At 56.7% G+C, this 20,186-nt stretch overlaps 7 protein-coding genes across 7 annotated transcripts; 3 read left to right on the forward strand and 4 right to left on the reverse strand.

Annotated features, from left to right (window-relative positions):
• Positions 1-1,043: 1,043 nt before the first annotated feature.
• IUM83_12881 (Pleiotropic drug resistance protein 12) lies at positions 1,044-4,010 on the reverse strand (the record flags this gene model as incomplete). The annotated part of the gene is made up of 1 exon (XM_067937526.1): positions 1,044-4,010. The coding sequence occupies one exon, from the start codon at positions 4,008-4,010 to the stop codon at positions 1,044-1,046; it is 2,967 nt and encodes a 988-aa protein (XP_067788178.1).
• Positions 4,011-4,185: 175 nt separating this feature from the next.
• IUM83_12882 (uncharacterized protein) lies at positions 4,186-4,545 on the forward strand (the record flags this gene model as incomplete). Its single annotated transcript, XM_067937527.1, has 1 exon — positions 4,186-4,545. One exon carries the CDS (start codon positions 4,186-4,188, stop codon positions 4,543-4,545), a length of 360 nt encoding a protein of 119 aa, XP_067788181.1.
• Positions 4,546-6,992: 2,447 nt separating this feature from the next.
• IUM83_12883 (phosphatidylinositol-4-phosphate 5 kinase-like protein) lies at positions 6,993-7,797 on the reverse strand (the record flags this gene model as incomplete). The annotated part of the gene is made up of 2 exons (XM_067937528.1): positions 6,993-7,066; positions 7,203-7,797. The coding sequence occupies 2 exons, from the start codon at positions 7,795-7,797 to the stop codon at positions 6,993-6,995; spliced, it is 669 nt and encodes a 222-aa protein (XP_067788180.1).
• Positions 7,798-10,937: 3,140 nt separating this feature from the next.
• IUM83_12884 (malate dehydrogenase) lies at positions 10,938-12,009 on the forward strand (the record flags this gene model as incomplete). The annotated part of the gene is made up of 2 exons (XM_067937529.1): positions 10,938-11,004; positions 11,066-12,009. The coding sequence occupies 2 exons, from the start codon at positions 10,938-10,940 to the stop codon at positions 12,007-12,009; spliced, it is 1,011 nt and encodes a 336-aa protein (XP_067788048.1).
• A 312-nt stretch (positions 12,010-12,321) lies between these two features.
• IUM83_12885 (dead deah box rna) lies at positions 12,322-13,030 on the forward strand (the record flags this gene model as incomplete). The annotated part of the gene is made up of 3 exons (XM_067937530.1): positions 12,322-12,570; positions 12,652-12,695; positions 12,775-13,030. The coding sequence occupies 3 exons, from the start codon at positions 12,322-12,324 to the stop codon at positions 13,028-13,030; spliced, it is 549 nt and encodes a 182-aa protein (XP_067788177.1).
• Positions 13,031-13,228: 198 nt separating this feature from the next.
• On the reverse strand, positions 13,229-15,673 carry IUM83_12886 (uncharacterized protein; the record flags this gene model as incomplete). Its single annotated transcript, XM_067937531.1, has 1 exon — positions 13,229-15,673. The coding sequence occupies one exon, from the start codon at positions 15,671-15,673 to the stop codon at positions 13,229-13,231; it is 2,445 nt and encodes an 814-aa protein (XP_067788097.1).
• Positions 15,674-18,055: 2,382 nt separating this feature from the next.
• Positions 18,056-18,626, reverse strand: IUM83_12887 (uncharacterized protein; the record flags this gene model as incomplete). The annotated part of the gene is made up of 2 exons (XM_067937532.1): positions 18,056-18,077; positions 18,151-18,626. The coding sequence occupies 2 exons, from the start codon at positions 18,624-18,626 to the stop codon at positions 18,056-18,058; spliced, it is 498 nt and encodes a 165-aa protein (XP_067788049.1).
• Between the last annotated feature and the right edge of the window lie 1,560 nt (positions 18,627-20,186).

Here is a 20,186-nt window from a genome sequence, read left to right on the forward strand (position 1 = left end):
GGTCGACCTCGTTCGACGTGGCAGGAGGTGCACGTGTCTATGTGGATCTGAAGGGGATGGTGGTTGGTGTCGTTGGCAGCTCGAAAGCGGAAGTGAGAGACGAACGAATTGAAATGCAGCGCGGTGGCCTGCTGTGTGCAGATTCGACAGTGTGTGTACTGTAGAGCGGTCTCTGGTGTCCACTATGTGCTGTGGGTGTGTGGGATTGTGAGGAACACCAGCGAAGGCTCGAAGGTCAACTTGATGCGCTTGGGTTGGTGACACTCGGCTTTTCCTCTGGCCGGCTGGCACTGAAGCCCTTGACCGCGGTGGCTCCTCGGTGCAGCGTTAGTGCCCAGCCCTTCGATGTGGTGGAGTCGCACGTGCCGCCAGAACTCCCTTGGTACGAGCCAAAGACCGTTGTAAGCTTTCGGGAAGGCGAAGTCTCTTTTGCGTGACACCCCGCTCTATCGCCAGCAGCAGGCGCTGCAAGCACATTAAGTCTGACTCACGGTCCCGTCACTGCCAGCGATTGAAAAGTTCATAGTACAGGTGGCGAGGGTATTCATTTGCTTGCTTTGTTGAGACCTCCCAAGAGACCACTGGGTCCAGAGAGAGCGACGTACGAATTGACGGCTCGCCAAGGAGCACGGGATTTCCTCCGAACCGTAGGCAACAGCTCTGCCATCCGCGTGAGCGGCCTGCTTAGCTTTAAAATCGGCACTGGCTTTGACGTTGTTCGTTGGGCTCGGCAACGCACTGAACGCCGAGAGCAATTTCCAGCTGCGTTGCGCTCTCTCGAGAAGAGGTTGGGCCGCCGGGAATTCTTTAGCGAATTCGTCGGAACAAACAACTGCAACTCTAGTACAAAAGTCCGCCTTTACCCCATCCGTTCTTCAACTTCGTGAGTCAAGATGAGGACATGGCTTTGGCGCCGAGCTTCAATTTCGTTGTGGAGCGGACGGCTAATGGCACAAATGTATGAATTAGATGTAGATATATAACGCTCTGCGTTGCGTTGTATCTGCATTTCAGCAGACATGTCAAAAAGAATCTGCCCCTTTTCACAGTGGGGGGAAGATGAATCCTAACTTGGACGGTACGAATCCGTCAGCCTCTTCACGGAGGAAAGTCGCGAGCTCTGCACGCCGGTTTGCAGTTTGTCGGCTGACGAGGTCCATGTCCACAGCACAAACCCACTGAACCACGTCGACATGGCGGTTCACCATGGCCTGCAGCAGCCCTTCTGTCGAAACGAAGCTTGTCTCCACTATCGGTGGTGGGGTAGATTTACTGCCGGGTTTTGGCTCCACGTTCGAGTATACCAGCTGAGGGGCAACCGTAGCTTGAAGCCAACGCAGCACGCAAAGCTGGCCGTATCCTGCGGCGGCGTCGGCCATTGCCGCCACGAGCGTCATCTTGCGGTGACTGTCCGGCACCTTGCGGAAGAAGGTGAACTTCTCGTGCAACCAAACTAAAATTCCAATCTGCCCGCAACGCGCCGCAGCAATCAGAGCGTCGTTCCAGATCGTGAGTCGGCCAAGCTTGGCGTGCAGCTCGGATGCCGGCACATTCAGGAAAATTTCACAGTTGCCACAGATCCAAGTTACGACATCCAGGTGACCCATAGCACACGCCACATGCAGAGCATACTCGACGCCGTGCTGACGAAAACGCTCTTCAGCCCGTGCAGGTTGAAACTTTAGGAAAACATAAGTGAGGTACGCGAACTGCCGGTACTTCACGCCCCACTCCACAATTGACGAGTCCCCCATGAGCGTCGAACTATGCGTTTGAAACCATTGCAGAGCATCTCCAGCCTTCGTATAGCGCATGATCGCTGAGAACGTCTGCTGAGTGAATAATTGCGGGTGCTTCACAGTATAAAGCTGCTTCAGCACATCCAGTTCTCCACGTTGCGCTGCCCAGAGCGGCACCCACTCGAGCTTCAACGACGACTCGGGGCAATACTGCACTGCAAGTCGAACAAACTTCCTCTGCCAGTAGGGGCTCGTCTTCGCTGGCAGCGCCCATGCGAAAGGATCGAACCCTGGCCGCTTGTCTTCTGTAGTTGTTCGAACCCCAGCAAGGCGGGCAACACCCGCATTCGCCCCGGAGGCATTGTCATTGCCGTTTGCAGTTCCAATAACCGCAGTTGTGGCTGCTGTCACAGCGGCGGTAGGTGGCTCCGTCGTGGCACCATTCGCGTCGCTGTTTCCAGTTAACGCAACAACATCCAGCGAGTCCTCCTCGACCACTCCACGCCCAACGACAGAGCGCAATACTAGCTCTCGCTCTTTCATGGACAGCGAAAAGCCGGGAGATGCCAACCCACGCTTCAGCAGCCACTCGATCATGTTGAAGTGACGGAGTGACGCACATCGGTATAGCGTGCCGCCGTCCACAACATCTAATGGACGCGCACATCCAATAGACGATAGATTATCAAAAGATGATCGCCGCTTGATCGATGATGCTGGCTGGCTCGGAAGCATCGAGTCGATAGCGTTGGAGGTAGCAGCCCGATCTCGTCGCTCGCGCACCAGCACAACCTGTGGCGCTTCCTCAGGAGGACTATCCGTTCGCTTTGTGATCCACTCTGCCATCTCGACATTCCCTGTCGGCGCTGCAGCAATCAGCACCTGTGGTGACCAAAGACCGAGCCGCTCGACCACGAAGGCCAGGAGTTCGAGGTTACCGCTCGCGGCAGCCTTCTCCACCGCGGTAGGTGAGAGCGTGTGCCTCTTCTCCGCCGGAATCCGCTCGGTGATGTAGTTGACCAGCTCCAAGTGCCCCGACCCAATCGCAGCCTCGAGTGTGCGCGAGTCCAGCGGCATCCTCATCTCCTTGTGCAGGTACTGCAGCGTCTTGATGTGGCCGTGAGCTGCCACGCTCGGCAAAAAGGCGGGCGAGCACGAAAACCTTGGGAACCGCGGCGCCAACCAGCGCAGCACCTCGACGTGCCCATTGGTCGCGGCCAGGTCCAGCACCAAGGAGCGGCATCCGTCGCTGCTGCGGTTCTTGTGCAGCCACTGCACCACGTCCAGGTGTCCGTTCCCCGCGGCGCTGCACATGCCGACCGCGGTGCCTCCCTCGCGTCGGTTCTCATGGAGGAACTTGACCACCTCCAGGTGGCCGTTCGCCGCCGCCGTGTCCATGGCGAGACTGGTGCACGGCCACCGTCCGTCCTCGTGCAGCCTCTTGACCATGGCCAGGTCTCCCTGTGCCGCTGCGGTGTCCAGCGCGCGGAACCGCCTCCTGCCGAGCGAGGTGCCGAGCGCCTCCGCGTCGTCCCAGGGCAGCAGCGGGTCTCTCTGGTCGTACACGTCGGCCAGCAGCCCCGCTCTCGAGGCGAAGACCTCTCGGAAGCACCTGCGCCTGGGGAAGACGGCCACCCAGTTGAGCACCTGCAGCTCGCTCTCCAGCGGCTGCACCATGTACACGACCACTGCCGTCTCCTCCTGCCCCTCCTGCTGCGCGTGCAGCCACGTGGCGACCTCGAGGCGGCCCGCGGAGGCCGCGTACTCCATGGCGCGGTGCCTGTCGAAGCGGCAGCAGCAGCTGAGCCACTGCACGACCTCCTGGTCGCCCTGTCTGGCGGCCTCGTACATGACCTCGGCCGGGAACTCGTACGCGCTGTTGCGTGCGCTCCAGGCCAGCGCCTTGGCCCTGCTGGAAGGGCTCGGCGGCGTCCAGGGGGCGTTGCGCACGCTCGTCTCGGCGCCCAGCAGCGCGCGGTGGCTCAATCGGAAGCGCAGCAGCCACTGCACCACCTCGGCGCAGCCGTGCGCCGCCGCGCAGTGCAGCACGCTCGAGAAGCGCCGCGCCGCGTCGCCCAGCGCCAGCAGCCGCGCGTGCGCGTACAGGAAGCGCGCCAGCGGCTCGTACTGCGCGTCCAGCGCGAAGACCAGCACGCACACGGCCTCGCGCGGCGACAGGCAGTCCACCACGGCCGAGAGCGCCGGCTCCGCGCCCAGCAGCCGCCGCCAGCGCCGCAGGAAGCTCGCCGAGGAGCGCGCGGGACGCGCCATGGCCGATTATGGCGCGGTCGGTGGCACGAAGCGGGGCAGGAATAGCTGCTGGTGGCGGGTGTGACTGGCGAGGCTGCTGCCACATGAGATGTACCGAGGGAGTGGTACGATTGGGGTAGACCACTCCATCGATAGCGTGTCGTTTCGCGGAACATGGCTACACTGGAAGATCGCCATGAGTTCACTGCTGCCTGTGGACGAGGAGGAGAAGGAGGAGAGGCCTGGGTTGGAGGAGGAAGACGAGGATGCGGAGGTGACGCCGAACGAGGGCGCGGAAGACACTATCACGGTTATGGCGCACGTGCGGGACAAGATCATCCCTGTGCACTGCGGCTTCGGCACGCAGCAGGTTGTGTGGCTGGGTCACGTGGCCATCGCTCGCTATGACGAGGAGGGCGACACGCAGGGGTGGATGGAGCTGGGCGTCCCCACCAAGATCATCAAGGACGGAAAGCGCGAACTCGGATTCACCGACGTGATCTGCGACGTGCTGCAGGATCGAAGCCACGTGTACATCTCCACCTCGCTGGGCTGAGGAAGATGATGAAACTCGAGTAATAGTATGGTGTCAACCCTTTTTTGTTTACTAAAATGCTGCGAAGGTGACTTGGTTTTCTAGGGCAGACAGCAGCGATTTGCGTAGCACCACAACTCGAAGCCATGCACTACAAAAACGTACATTTGGTATTCATAATGACTTCTAGGCTGACATGGTGGGGTTTGCGGACTTGTCTGGGAACGTTGGTGTACAAACGATTCGGTAGTCGTGGGGGCTGGGTGGGTCTTGCAGAGCGCCCTCTTCAAGATGTACCGCAGTGCTAGTGCTATGGTTACTGTTTCCACCAGTACTGCATTGCCGGCTACCATTGCTGGAAGCCGCATCGGAGCTACTAGCATTAGCAGAGGAATTAGACCGCTGGTTGCTCGACTTTGAGTACTCAGAATCTCTCCGAGATGTTCGCGGAGACGGAGTCAGCGGTGCTAATGACCGACGGAGATGTGGTGCATCTAGTGCAGTCGGGTAAACCACTGGCTGATTGGGAATTTCCATCACAAAGCCACCGGATAGTCTCCCAATACCTGAACTGCTCTGACTGCTGTTGTCCCACGAGCACGATGCTCGATGCCGAGGCATCGAAGCTACCGAAGCAGAGCGCACCGACTTCCCAGTCTTTGACGGTACCACCACATTGGAGACCGGTGGCGTACATGGTGAACGTGATGTCGGAATTCCTATGTTCGGCGACAAAGCAATACTGGACACGAGCTCAATCTGCATTGAAGGAGGACTGGCAAACGTCGACCTTCCATCAACAGAAGCGAGCATTGTGCTCAATGTCCGACTCGACTCGAGCAGTTGAGCGTTGCGTTGATCCTGAATTCGCAGTTGAGTGAGGGAGATATCTTCGACGTGATCACGAGTTGGCATAGTTGCAGCGTCGTAGATGAGCTCCTTGATAACTCGCTGTTGGAACCGCTCCGCATACTGACGCGGGTTTACTACCGAAATGCCGTGTCGGTCTTGAAACAACAGATAGACACGAACAAAGTGCTCGACACGCTTGCGGAAGTTCCATTGCTGGAGAATGTCGATAAGCCCCAGATAGTACAGGCCTGGGCCGTGCACCTCATCGACGCTCATGCCACCACCACGTGCAAAGTGGTGAATGGGTTTCCTGCCGTTGGACGAACAATAACAGCCACTGCGGCTAGGCTGGTTGCCACCGCTGCTGCTGCGGTTGCGAACAAAACTTGAGTTCGTGCTGAAGCTGTAGGAGTCGCTGCTGCTTCCATTGCTACTGCTTCGCCCGCTGCGGTTGGTGCCTCGAAACTGACTGCTAACACTGCAACAACTGTCATGATGTACGTAGGCGGGTGCTTCGAAGCTGTCGGCTGAAGAGTAGTGAGAAACATTGAAACTACGGTGGTGAATACCCACAAGAAGACTGTAGTCAATGCAGTTGATACTGCACAAGAAGTCGGAGTCAACCGTCAGCTGAAATGCGACTGCACGCGCCGTTGAGTAGGGCAACGCCATGTGACGATTCCAGTTGAGGTCTTTGCCCACTTGATCGTACTGGTGTCGTAAATTGCCTTCGCCGCGGCGCACATCGCAACGCTGGTCGTGGATACCTCCGACAATGTAATCGGCACTACAAAACTTGCAGGTTGCAACCGTGCCTGTGGGCTTTCGGCCTTCGAGCCGACCGACCCACGAACCTTTCAGATCGAAGCGCTCGTGAATTTGGAGCGACGTCGCGAAGACGCTCTGCATAACTACGAAAAACACGGTCTTGCCGTACATGGTGAGTCCATGGCAGCCGAAAAAGCGCATCATGAATGTGTCTGGTTGCCTCTTCATGAACGTATAGTACTTGGGCAGGATGCTCAACAGAAACTTGAGTTCCTCGTTGGTAAGCGTTTTCACAACGTACTTGCGGTCTTCTGTAAAGTAAAAGAAAGCTCCACTCTTGCCTTCGCTCACGCGTTCCTTTGTGGTTTGCTGTAACGAGTTGCGGTAGCTTGCACTCGAAACCTTGGCCTCTTCACGAAGACGCCGGAACACGTGCGGAGCAAAGTCCTTGAACACAACACCTTCACTGCGTGGCCGCTGATCGTTGCGGTTTTCAAGAATCAATTCCTCGATTTGTGTGTAGCTCTCCTTTCGGTCGCAATAGTCGTCTTGGACGGCAGAGTTTTCGATGACAATTCCCTCTTCCAGGGATGATCCAGATACAGATATCGATCGGCTTGACGCTTCAGCGGACGCGCGTGCTTGTCGCTCAGCTCTATCTACGCTCTGGCAGATGCCTTTGGTGGTGTTGGTCAAAATTTCCAGTCGGAGCGCCCAGTTGATGCTATCTTCGTGTGCAGGGAGGTCAATAGAGCCATGCTCGCGAAGCTGCTCGATGATCTTGAGAATGTTCGATGTCCGTGTCCAGATGAGCGCGTGAACCATCCCTTTGGCGAGCAGCAGGCACGTCAAGAGATGCCAGACGTGGCAGCGGAAATCTCTTTTGTTGTCATCTTCGGCATTCGACGAGTGTGGTAGCAAGCTGAAAAGTGCGTAGCATGCCAGCACTAATGTCCAATAGCCGAAGTAGCAGCCCACATAATACTTGAGGTGGCGCTGGATTCGCTGTCGGGTTCGAAACGTGTCGGGAAGGCCCTTCATGAACGTGTTCCACGTACGCACGATAGCAATCAGCGACGTGCAGTACACCACGACAATGTACAAAGCAAAGAATACTCCTGCTGTGAGTGTTCCGTTGGATGCTTCGTCGCCATTATCCGCTTCACTTCGCGCGCGACTGAGAATGTCACCGCTCGAGCTCAACCAGCAGAATCCGAAAAGCGCGTAGCGGGTGTCAAAGTGCGATATCACCGCGCACACGAGGCTCCAGAGACCACCAAAAATATGGTACTTAGTCATCTGTCCTTTCGACGTCGAGAAAGGGTTCTTCAGCGCCAGCAGCAGGTCGATGGCGAAGATCAGCATGTACGTCTCTTGACCCGTGAGGAAGAAGTCCACTAGGATGCCCATGTCCGAGCACTTCACTGAGCTCGTGGCTTGATCCAGCAAGAACAAGAACTGGTAGATGGCTCCGTAGAGGCTCATTCCGAACATGATGCCCGCTGGGTGTTGTCGCAGTGCGAGGACTCTCCAGTAGGTGCCGACAACGTAGAAGCACCCGATCAAAGAGGCCACCGACGTCATGATGGGGAGCAGCATGCTTCCAACCGGGCAGGCTGCTCCCTGGGAGCCCGGCAGCTCGCCATCGGACATCCTGAGGCCGCGGAGTTGGTGTCGGCGGCGAAAACTTTGCGAGCTGAGGGAGCGGTCGGGCTGGCGAGGCGCGAACGAGTACCGTTAAAACTCCAGCTGAAGTGCGCAGCTCCGGACAGAAGTATGGTGGTTGCGTGCCCCTCGGGAGACTATCACTGCAAGACACCAACGACACAATGGCACGAGACGACAACGGGGGCTTGCTTGAATTGAGGTGTACCCTGCAGCAAACCACCGTCAGCGCCTGCCAGCCTAACACCCGAGTAGCAGCTAGCTAGCTGAGCTCGACGTACCAGTCAGTGGCGCAGCGCCAAAGCCACGGGTGAGGGAGCTGTCCTACTGCGGCTGCGGCTCCTTTCTGATTGTTTCTCGCGCGCCGCGCACCGAGCTTCGCGTCCGGGCAGCACGAAATGGCGTTCGTTGCCGCCCTTCGCCGCCGCCGCTTTCCAAAAGAACGATCAGCCGTTACGACGGCCGTGACTCTTTAGCGCGCGTTCTTCCACGGTTCGTTCCCCGCGCAGCAGCACACGCTGCACACGCTGGACATGCCGCGCTGTCCACGCGGGCCACTGACTCCCTCTGACTGCTTCAACTGGCAAAACGCGGCCGGTGGATGGATGGAGAACCATCGGAGAGCTGCTTGGCCCCCTCTCGGCGACTTGAGGCCCACTCCTTCTCGCCATTGACGCCGAGTCTCGTCGTGACGATCGACGTCTCTGCGGAGCTCCGTGGGCCGCCGTTTCGGGCGTGACGCACTCCGCCCCCACCGTCCTTGGCCGTCCCCGACATCCCCCCCAAATGCTTCACGCGCGCCTTACGCCTTTCACTCGCGCACTCGAGCCTGGCGCTGATATCTATCACGCTCTGCCCGCCAGGCAAAGGCACAGGATTCACTCGTTGCATCACTTGCCTGCGCGACGCCACAACTAGCTCAGACGCACCCATACTCACACGCGCTGCACCGCTTGATTCAGCGCAGCACACATCAGCGCGCCCAGGCCGCAGTAATCGCGGCGCTGGACTCACGGCGCCAGACGTCGCCGGACGGTGTCGGTTCTGGCTGCATGGTCCAGCGCTTCGCCTTCCGCGCTCGTGCCGCGGTCTCTCGATCTGCAGCCTGGCACCGCACGACGACACTGCGAACCAAAGTCTCTGTCGGCACAGTTCGCGCTCGATTGCACGACGCGCCGCCACGGTCATCACAAGTTTGCTCCCTCGAGTCTGTCGGTGGTGGTGAGCCCGTCGTCACAACCAAAGTGTCACCGCCCCCGTCGACAGCTTGTCGACCCGCTCCACCACCCGCACCAAAAAGCGCGTGGAAGCGTCCTGACGGTACGGTCCACAGGCGACTTCGTCAATACCTTCCTGCTTTCATCAAGCACCAAGCTTGGGCAGTGCGGTTCCATGACGAGACACACTCGACGGAGGAATGAGGGGGGGGGGGGGGGCAGAACCCTCTGTTCGTCAGCACCAGTGCTACCATGTTGACCCCATTTCATTTTCCATTGAGCAGCGCTCACGGTTGAGGACCACCCTGGCTGTTGAGACCATGAGCTCGACGATACAGTGCAATGCACGGCGCCAGTCTGATGCTAGCAGAAAGTCGCTGGCAGCTCGTCGGGGATGTTGATAGCCAAGCACCTGGCACTTCCAGGCTGGCAGACGTCCGCGCCAAGCCGCTGAAGGCTGGCGCATGACGCATTCCCGTCAGAGACTGCGAGTCGCGCGAATTGGACTCGGTGTATACGGGGCGTCGTCACTCCACCGCATTGTAACATATCAATTGATAGGCATCGACCAGGGGGGAACCGCACCATACGACGCGACTTGCCCCCCAAAACGCAAGGTCCGAGTTGAAGTGCGTCTGATTAGGGTCGTGAGGTTGCGCGTAGGTTGCGCGAATGTACCACTGCTTGCGCACCCCTGGAACGCACCTTCAACATGCCAACATGCCCCTGCGTACGAATGCTCATGCACCGCTCGCCGCCGTCTGCGAGAGCCTTTTCCGCCGTGCATTGCGCATTTGGTGCTTGGAGATGACGCTGGGGGACTCGGCCAAATCGCCGTGGATCGCAGCGCAGCTCAACGCAGCTTCCCAGAGTTGCAAATCATCAACTTGATCGTACCCGTCGCACCGCACCAATTTTCAGATCTATTCATGAATTACGTATGTGTTCTCAAAGGTATTACAAAGCATGATAGTAATGGAAAAAGAATTTTTTTTGATACTAATGGATTTGTTCAACTTATAGTATAGTAGTACTATCGAACTACTAGTGCTACATGCGCGCGCGTTGGTGCATGATCAAGTGGCCTGTGATCATGACAAAGCTTTCAGGCTGAGACTGAGACTTCGAGACAAACACGACGGGGGTATTGCCAACTCTCGCTGGTTTGTACAATACAACTGCTGAGGTCTAGAAGGCGATGGGGTCTCAGCAGGATTCACGATGACCGCCTCCCTACGTGGCCCACCCGAATTCCTGCACTTCACGTCGCCGTCTCTGCACAACTACGGGTGGTTGCAAAATGCACGGTTTGTCAAGTCGAAGCAAGCTAGCTTACTTAGATCAGCGTTGCCTATCTAGGTGCAAGGGTTTGTCGTGGTGCTTAGCCTTGCAAGCTAGCAGCGACCGCGGTCGTGTTTTCTCTCACTCTACAATTCGCTCTGGAACCCCAGCAAGCCTCTCTCCGTTCAAGGCGACGCCGGCTGCGCCATGGAAGTGCATCTTTGTCGACTACTTCAGCGCCTCGTTGGTGATCACAGGCTTGCCAGGGCACATCCATTATCTGCGATGTGAAGCTGATTGCTCGTTCATTACGACGGCACGGCAACTGCCACCGACTTCAGTATTCAAAGTACTACTACTACGACTGCAGCCGCTCCTTTTATTATTCTCGTCGCACGAGTACTATCCAGCACATCTAAGTCAATCCGATATGCCAGGGATATCCAACTCCACGACTTTCCCAAACTGACGCACACCAGCACCCCATTCCGCCTCAAAAGACGGAAATCTTACCAAAGAAGTGCAACGTGAACCTGCCAAAGTCCGCTCCGCTCCAGCCTCTCACTTCCGCATTTGCCTCGTCGAGCGCAGACCATCACTCTCACTCCAGTCACCCAGTCACCCGCAGCCATGACCGCCCTGAAGATCGTCGTCTCCGGCGCCGCCGGCCAGATCGCCTACTCGCTGCTGCCCCTCAGTACGTGCGCCCTCTCCTCTCCTCTCGTCCACCCCCACAGCTAACGTCGTCGCCTGCCCAGTCTGCATCGGCCACGTGTTCGGCCCGACGCAGCGCGTGGAGCTGCGGCTGCTGGACATCCCGCCGGCGCAGGAGGCGCTGGAGGGCGTCAAGATGGAGCTGCAGGACTGCGCCTTCGACCTGGTGGACGCCATCGTGCCCACGTCCGACCTGGAGACGGCCTTCAAGGACGCGGACGTGGCCGTGCTCGTGGGCGGCTTCCCGCGCAAGCAGGGCATGCAGCGCAAGGACCTGATCGAGAAGAACGTGGCCATCTTCAAGGCGCAGGGCGCCGCCATCGACCGCTTCGCCAGCCGCGACGTGCGCGTGCTCGTGGTGGCCAACCCGGCCAACACCAACTGCCTCATCGCCATGGAGAACGCGCCCAGCATCCCGCGCAAGAACTTCTCGGCGCTCACGCGCCTGGACCACGAGCGCCTGCGCGCCTTCCTGGTGGAGAAGGTGAACGCCACGCACAGCGCCAGGGTCACGGCCAAGGACGTCAGCAAGGTGGTCATCTGGGGCAACCACTCGAGCACGCAGGTGCCCGACGTGACGTACGCCGAGGTCCAGGGCCAGCCCTTGGAGCAGCTCGTGGCCGACAAGGACTGGGTCGAGACCACGCTCGTCAAGGACGTGCAGGAGCGCGGCGCGGCCATCATCAAGGCGCGCAAGCTCTCGAGCGCCATGTCGGCCGCCGCCGCCATCGGCGCGCACCTGCGCGACTGGTTCCACGGCTCCAAGGACGGCGAGTTCGTGTCCATGGCCATCTGCTCGGACGGCAACAAGTACGGCGTGCCCGAGGGGCTCATCTACTCGTTCCCGGTCAAGTGCACGGGCAAGGGCGCGTACGAGGTGGTCAACGGGCTGCCCATCTCGTCCCGCATCGACGCCATGATGAAGGCCACGGCCACGGAGCTCACGGAGGAGAAGGCCGACGCCGTCGAGATCCTCGCGCGCCAATGAGGCGAGGCGGACAGCAGCCTCTAACACCTAGCGATGCTGTTTCTGGAGGACGTGCCGTGCTGTGCCGTGCCGTGCTGCTTGGGTCGCCCGTCGACTGCTTGAAATCAATCAATTATCTCGTTCTACGTAAGCTGGATCGTTTGTGTCGGTGGTGCAGCCCTGATTTGCAGCTGCTTGGAGTCGTGAAGATACTCGGCGACAGAGGTGGAGGAGCTATTCTGGTTCTTGCTGAGCCACTTGCTAACCGTTTGCTGGCGGTTGAGGTGCTGTGTGGTTTGGTCTGTGCAGGTGCGTTGAGGAATTCCCATACGGATGGCGACGGTGCTGCAGCGGATCAAGGACAAGCGGCTGACGCCCGCACAAGAGTGCGAGAGCCGCGTGATCTTCGAGCTTGCGGCGGAGGGATCTGAAGCAATGACCGTCAAGCAGCTCAAGAGGTGTCTGCGAGCCCTGGGCTTCAGCGTCGCGAAGGGCGAAGCGCAAGTGCTCGTGTACGAGTTCGACTACACGGATACGAGCACCATCGACCTCGCAGACTTCCAGAAGATCTTCCTGTCCAAGGTGGGTGGTCTCCGTTTGCCTGCAGGCTACGATGTGTGATAGGCAATTTTCTAAGCAGCGTGACGCATGCGGCGGGTGCAGGTGCTGGAGAGCAGCGAGCAGGAGCTGTTCGATCAGGCCTTCCGGTACGTTGATTAGATCTGCAAGTCGCTTGTTGCGCGAAAGTACATTCGCATTGACCCGCACTCTGTCTCACTTTTGTAGAGCCATCTCGTCCTGTGGCAAGGTTTCCACCCGCGAGCTCTCGTCCGCCTTGCACGCAACCAGGTCTCTCGGGCACCACCCAACGGGCGATCCTCCAGGTGGCAGAGCAATCGATGGCGCTGCGTTACGAAATCAAATGGACTTGCAGCATTACGACGAAGCAGACGCCGAAGCTATGCAAGAGTTTCTCGACGACACTGCAGAGCTACGTGTTCCGAAAGCGGCGCTGGCTGCGTTTCTCCGGGTGCACGCATAGCAGTTGGCAAACAAATATACGCTGCTTCATCGAGACGCCCTCGTTTTGTTTTGATAGTGCAACATCAGCGCTTATTGTCTCTAAGAATGTGAACATCATCAACCAACAAGGTCCCAGTCCCCCATCAACGAGAAAGTGATATTGACGAAGCGACATACTGCTAGTGGCGTGACATGGACTTAAAGTATCACCGAAGATTTAGGCACCTGCAGACTGCTGCTGCAGAAGCTGTCGACCCTTGAGTTGGATCAGCCTGGAAGCCGTGTCGGCAAGCCTCTTCATCGTGGTGTACTGCGAATGTGTGAGCTCGGCTTTGGCTTTTTGGTCCACGCAACACAGAGTTCCCACTGCCATTTCAGTCTCATTGTTCTCGTCAACCGCCGACACGTTCAGCGGGAAGGCCATGTAACATCGAGTAGACAGCGCCTTGATGGCCCCAAGTTCGTGGAAACGTACGTCTGCCTCTGGGTGTGAGGTTATGAACGGCTTCGGGGTCATGATGGAGTGCTGGCAGACAGTGTGCTCTCGAGGCATGGTGGCGTGGCAAAACGCCGGGTTCGAGGACGACAAAATGTGCAGGTGCTGCGTGCCCATGATCGACACGAACGAGTTGGCGCACCCTGAGGCGCGCACAGCGAGTTGACACAACAAGTCAAGATCGTGGACGTCGCACACATCATCGTAGGACACGTCCGGAGCAGGGTCTAGCGGTGCTAGTTGAGTACCGAGCTGCAATAATCCCTTCTCGGTAATCAGCCGGAGGCGGGCGTCTTCATGACTCGGATACAATGTGGGTGGAACCATGGTCACGGGGTCGTCTGGCAGATCAATAGCGTATCCTCGTCGCTCGGAGTTGGCGAAAACGCACGACTCCAGCTCTGGGAATTGATCTTTGTCACTCAAGTATCTGCCGAGCTCCACAATGGCGACGTTGTTGTTGTTGCTGTTGTTGTGGTCTGCGTCGCTGAGCTCTTCATCGTAGTCGCTGTCGTCGTCGTAGAATTCGTCGCTGTCAGTATCAGAAGGCTCGTTCTGCTGGAGAAGTTCCCGAACTAGCGAGACTATAACTGCACGATCAGATCCACCGACCGAGGTGCTGGCCAGTGACGCAGCTAGGAAATCCGTCAATAGAGAGGCTGTCGAGTCGTCCGGTTCGTCGGCGACAACCTTCACGGGACCCCGCGTGTCTTCTTGACCAGGAGCGAAGGCTTCCGAGTAATCGCAAGCTTTCACTGCGGCATGGCATCGCGTGCAAACTACAATCGATGCCACACGCCCAACGGTGCTCTCCATATACTCAGGTCGCCAGCAATCGATGCATACCAGATAGCCGCACAGATAGCACCGCCTCGTGTCCATTTTCATCGATCGGAGACTCCGTTTTGCGATGGCTGAGGCTGCCAACGAGAGCGACATTTTGACAGGGGCCAAGCTGTGCGTGCAACACGGACAGCGTGTGTTGGCCACCTGCACAACGTCGAAGTCAGCGGGCACTTGCATACCAAATCGGCGTCGTCGGATGAGACCAGGAAGCTTCGTCATGCCGTGAGCTAGTGACAATAGCCGTCGAAGCTGAGCCTTGCCATCTGCAGCTTCAAACAGAGCAGCAGCGCTCGAAGTAGACACCACGCTTAAGCCCGAGCTCCGTCGGCGATCACTGCTTCGACTATCGCTACTTGTGGTGGAGGCCTCGATGTTGTTGGAGCTTGAAGATGAAGTCACGCTCAATCCAGAGCTTCGTTGTCGGCTACCAAGACTATACGCGCTCCTGTCAGTGCTGGTGGTGGAGCTCTCGCTGTTCTTAAGTTCCTCAAACCAGGCATTGTAGACAACTCGCAGGCCCTTCTGGTTTGGTAGCTGATTGACCAGGTACGACGCATTGAGTCCGTGCAATTGATCAACTCGAGCGTTGGCACCGACAACTCGACCTGGAGTAGGCTCATACGGTGGCAACGCGCGCTGCGATATCGTAAACCTGTCTCGCTCCTGGTTTCGTTGAAAAAAATCGGAGAAGCACCACTGTTCGTTGCGTCCGAAGACTGTCGAGCGCAAGAAGCTGCTGGTCTTGACTGTGAGTTGCTCGCGTGTGTCAACATTCGAGTCATCGTCTTGGTTCTGTGGCTCCTCGAGTGAAGGCACTTCGCGATCAAGGGAACCGAAGATGAAATTCTTGGCATAAAGCCCCTCCATGGTATTCGCATGGTCGATCTCGGAATTGGAGCGGAGAACGCTGGCCACCTCCTCGAGACTAGCCTCGAGACAGCCTGCGCACATAACTTCAAGACCAGGAAGCCTGCTTTCTTTGATTTCTGCAGACGACGGGCGTTTGAAGACCAAAAAGTCATCTGCAGCCTCTACGCGCTGCCACGGCCCGCTGCTTTCTGGGCCTGCAGCAAGCACTGCGAAATCCATGCTGTTGTGAGCTGCTCGAGCTCGATCGAGCAACTCGGCATCAGACGGAGGCTTGTACAAGTTGACTTCTACATCGGATTCGCAGTCGACGTCGCCGCTGTGTTGCGTCGAGAAGGACAGAGTTGGGTCGAAGGTGTTTCTGCTGGAATCTGAGGACTGGGAGCCGCTCCATCCACGCTGGCGGCGCTTGCTCGCCTCGTCAAACATGCTGCGCATCTTGGCGAAACTCATATGCGTAGTTAGTTGATTTGAAGCTGGTCTTGCAATGCAATCACTTGTCTTCGAGTGATGAGAACGCTGTGCGTCGACGAAGACTTTTGCCGTACGTTGCAGCTTTGGTTCTGAGGGCTGCAAGGAGGGCTAGCTGCCGGGGATAAAATGCGAGAGAGCTCTTGCGCATGAGCGGATGTCCAGTACTCCCCAGGAGGTTACATGACAGCTAACTAAAGTGTTCCGCCGATCTCCGTTCACTGGCCCAGAAGCTGTTGAAGGCATGAGCGGTGACAGCAATGGCTAGACCGTCTGCTCGTCGAGCCAAATAAAGCAAGACTGGTAACTGTGTTGTGGGGTGAAGTGAGCTGAGCTCGGTCCGGAGATTGAGGGTGAGAGTGCTAGCGATATGGTACTCGAGTTCAACAACCAGTGGAACTAAAATTCCATGTCATTCGCGACATCGCTAGATATTGGCCACCAAAGTTGTGCGTCTACTTTTCGTGCGGACAGGAGGGCACTTGTACGTATTGGTACCTAGCCTAGCCGCTGGAAAATGGCGCAACGTGAAGGCCATCAGATGAAAGGAAGCGTATGTCACCTCGCAATGAGGACGTAGATATCTCAAATTCGATGTGCAATACGTCGCGAACAGTTAGCTGTACGCGTTGATGCGTCGCTAAGCTTCTCCGATTTAATTTCTCAATTCCAGGGGTACGATGCCACCGATGGTTTCTCGTCACGGACTCAACAAAAAACGATCAACGCTGAAAACGTGCAACAGATTGGATTGTACGTGTGCACACAGTTCACCGATTCCGGTTTACTACGGTTCCAACTGCAGTTGTCGACTCTTTTGCAGCAGAAAGTGTTTGGCCGTGTTGGCGAGGCGCTTCATCGTCCCATATTGCGTACGGGTGATCTCGGCTCGCGGCTTGGAGTCGATGCAGCAGAGCATTCCTACCGTCAATTCCTCATCGCCCGGTTTGCTGTTAGCAAGCGGGACTTTCACTGGAAAACCTACGTAGAACCGAATCGGAACGTGAGAGGTGGCGCCGTGCTTGTGGAAGCGAACGTCGGCTTCGTGGTGCGCCGCCATGAACGGATGCGGAGACATGAGCGCGTGCTGGCACGTCGTCTGCTCTCGTGGCACTGCGGCGCCGGAGAAGTCTGGATGCGTTCCAGCCAGAACGTGTTCATGCTTGGAGCACATTACCGTCACGAACGAATACGCGCACCCGAGCGCCTTGACGGCGAGGTGACACAATAGCTGCAGGTCGTGGGTGTCCGGCTTCGGTACGGATAAGTCCGTGGGTGGTTTCTCTGGTGCGAGGAGATCGGCTAGTTGAAGCAGTCCGGAGGTTTTTCCAGCCGCGATGCGATCGGCCTCGTTGCTAGGTATTGGAGAGAAGGGCACATCGACGGTCGGGTCATCCGGAAGGTCCAGAGGGTAGTTGCGCTGGTCGCCGTTCCCGAGCTTGCACGCGTCCAAGGCTGGTAATTTCTCCTCGTTGCCAAGAAACTCTCCTAACACCTTGAACCGGGTAGCCATGCGTTCAACTTCATCGTTGTTATCAGCATCTTCATCATCACCATCTTCTTCGGAGTCGGAATCTGAACCTTCAGAGTCTTCTTGGTTTTGACGAAGTAGAGTCCGAATCACAGCCATCGCAGCGGCGTGCTCGGGACTTCCTGCCGTCGCATTGAGTAGCGAAGCCGACAAGAAATCAACTAACAGCGATACTGTGGGCTTGTCGTTCGAGTCTTCGACAACACGAGGCGGGCCACGGTGTTTGGCTCGCTGCTCTGTTGTGCCTGCAAATACTTCCGAGTATTCACACGCCGCAACATTGGCGCGACACCGAGTGCAGACAACGATCGCAGCCACTCGACCAGTCATGCTCTCCATGTGCTCAGCGCTCCAGCAATCGACACAAACCAAGTACCCGCAGAGGAAACAGCGCCGTGTGTCTGCCTTGAGTGGTCCCAAGCTTCGATTGGCAATAGCTGACGCTGCCAGTGAGAGAGATAGTTTGACGGGAGCCAAGCTGTGTGTGCAGCACGGACATCGAGTATTTTGGACGTGAACAGCTCCGAGATCCGCGGGTATTTGCACGCCAAAGCGACGACGACGAACTAGATCGGGAAGCTTTGTGACACCGTGCGCTAAAGCTAACAGTCGGCGCATTTGTGCTTTGTGCTTGGTAGTTTCACCGTAATCGAACGAGTTCGAGCGCGAACTCGAGCTGGAGCTGGATTCAGAGCTGGTGCTTTCGTCGCTCCTGCGTCTAGAAAACTTCCTGTTGCTGGTACTGGTGGGGATATTTTTCTGATCAAACCACGCGTGGAAGACCACTCGAAGGCCTTTGTGATCGGGTAGTTTGTCGACGAGATAGGACGCGTTCAACCCGTGGAGTTGATTGACCTTCGCGTTGGCGACTACGATACGACCGGGAGTCGTCTCCATCGGATGCAAAGCACGCTTTGAGATCATGAACCCGTCCTGCTCCTTCTTCCGCTGGTAGTAGTCGAAGTAGCACCACTGTTCATTGCGCCCCAGCATCGCCGTGCGCGAGAAACTCTTGGTCCTCACCACCAGTTGCTCGTTGCTGTCAACTTCGATATCGTCGTCATCGTCATCGTCCTGGTTTTCGCTTTCCGAGCACGGCACTTCACGCTCGAAGGAGCCGAAGATAAAGCCTTTGTTGTACAATCCTGTCATGGCAGCATTGTACTCAGCTTCCGAGTTGGATCGGAGAATACTGGCGACCTCCTCAACGCTAGCGTCGAGCTGTCCAGCACACATGACTTCCACCCCGTTTTTCATGCACTTGCTGCTCGTACCAGCCTGGCCCCTGAAGACCACAAACCGATCTGCAGATTCCACACGTTCCCAGGGTCCACCCCATTCTGGTCCGGCCGCGAGAGCCCCGAAGTCGACTTTCGTATGGGCATCTCGAGCTCGCTCCAGCATTTCAGCGTCAGTCAGAGGTCTGATCGTGTCCAGCTTGGTGTTGTTGCCATCGCTGGATGATAGCGTTGAGTCGGTGCTTTGCTTGCGGGATTGCGATTGCTGCGACCCACTCCGGTCTCGATGGTGCCCATTTCGAACCTTGGAGAGCCCCATCAGAACTTCGACTTCGCGCGAAGACGGAAGGCTCCGTGCGTTGCGTTTTAGTTAATGCGGCGGCCAACCACCTCTCTCGGAACATTGAAGGATGCGCGAGATGGAGACTCATTTGCGAAGGTGCCTCAACGGACTAGCGGAAAGGAGCTGTTAGGCGGAGATCACAGTGGGGATATAATGCTATTTGAGACCATGAAGTAAACAGGCATTTTATCCCAGCCCATTTCGTCTTGCCATTTTTGTCTAGGAGCAAACCATACCGTTAACTGGCCCAAAACCGTTGAAGAAGCCATGACCACCCACCGAGTTGGCCCTGCACATCGCAGGCTTTCCAAAGGTGTTCCCCGAGGTGAAGTGGCCATCGCAACGCAACTTGTGTCGATCTGAATAATTCAAGATCGAAAGCTTGGAAGCCTAACCAGGACTCGAATCTAACAAGAAGCGTATTGCTAAACCTAGACTACTCGCATGAGCGCCTCTGCAACACAACTTGCTCCTAGATTTGAATCCTAGATAGATGGGAATGTGTACTAGGTGCGGCCTTGTGAACGAAAGAAAAGTAGTATACCTAGATAACCAAGCCTTACACGTACACATTCCGGATGTTAAAATAGGCACAACCGATCGCAGTTGTCAATTCGTATCCCTCCCGCTTAAATATGAAATTCACTACCGTATTCCTTATGTGCTTGCTGACTGATTCATTTTACTGACAAATCTAAGTAGCCAATCAAATTCGAGTGTTGATTGTACAGTTTTACTTTATGTGCTTGCTGACAGCTCAGCTCAACCACAAATTTCTCACTTGCAATTTCGACATAAGCAGCGCACATGAAGCGGAAACCACCAGGACGCAGCCGCGTGACTGGCACCGGCCGAAAGGAGCCGAAGCATACTCGGGACTCCTTCACTAAGAGTGAGAAGCTGGAGATAGTAAGATTCTTTGCTAACAACAAAGTCGACGCTACGCTAGACAAATACTTTCCTAAGCTGGCAGGCCATGCAAGAGAGCAGAAGAGAAAGCTAATGTACCAGTGGCGTAAGGAGCACGACCAACTCGAAGAGTTGTGCGCCGACCCCCGCCAAGCAAGTCTAAAGTACATACGCCCGACCGGCAGCGCTACCAGCCGCTGTGGCCTTCTTGAGGGAGTTCAGCATGGTAGATGAGACTGTAGGCGATCTCTCGTCTGACGACGACTTAGATAGCGATGATGGCGACGAGATCGACGAGTGGTAAGCGCGTAATACAATTTTCCGTTTGATGACTACTGTTACATTTGTCTACTGTTGCATTTGTCGAAGATTACTGTTGATCAATGTTTGGACGACAAGTTGCAAATCATGCAGATGCATGTCAGCAAGCACATAAGGAATACGGTAATTGAGCTATATAATTTCCATATACAT

The sequence above is a fragment of the Phytophthora cinnamomi genome (assembly GCF_018691715.1).
Source record: "Phytophthora cinnamomi strain GKB4 chromosome Unknown Contig55, whole genome shotgun sequence".
Taxonomy (NCBI): domain Eukaryota; phylum Oomycota; class Peronosporomycetes; order Peronosporales; family Peronosporaceae; genus Phytophthora; species Phytophthora cinnamomi.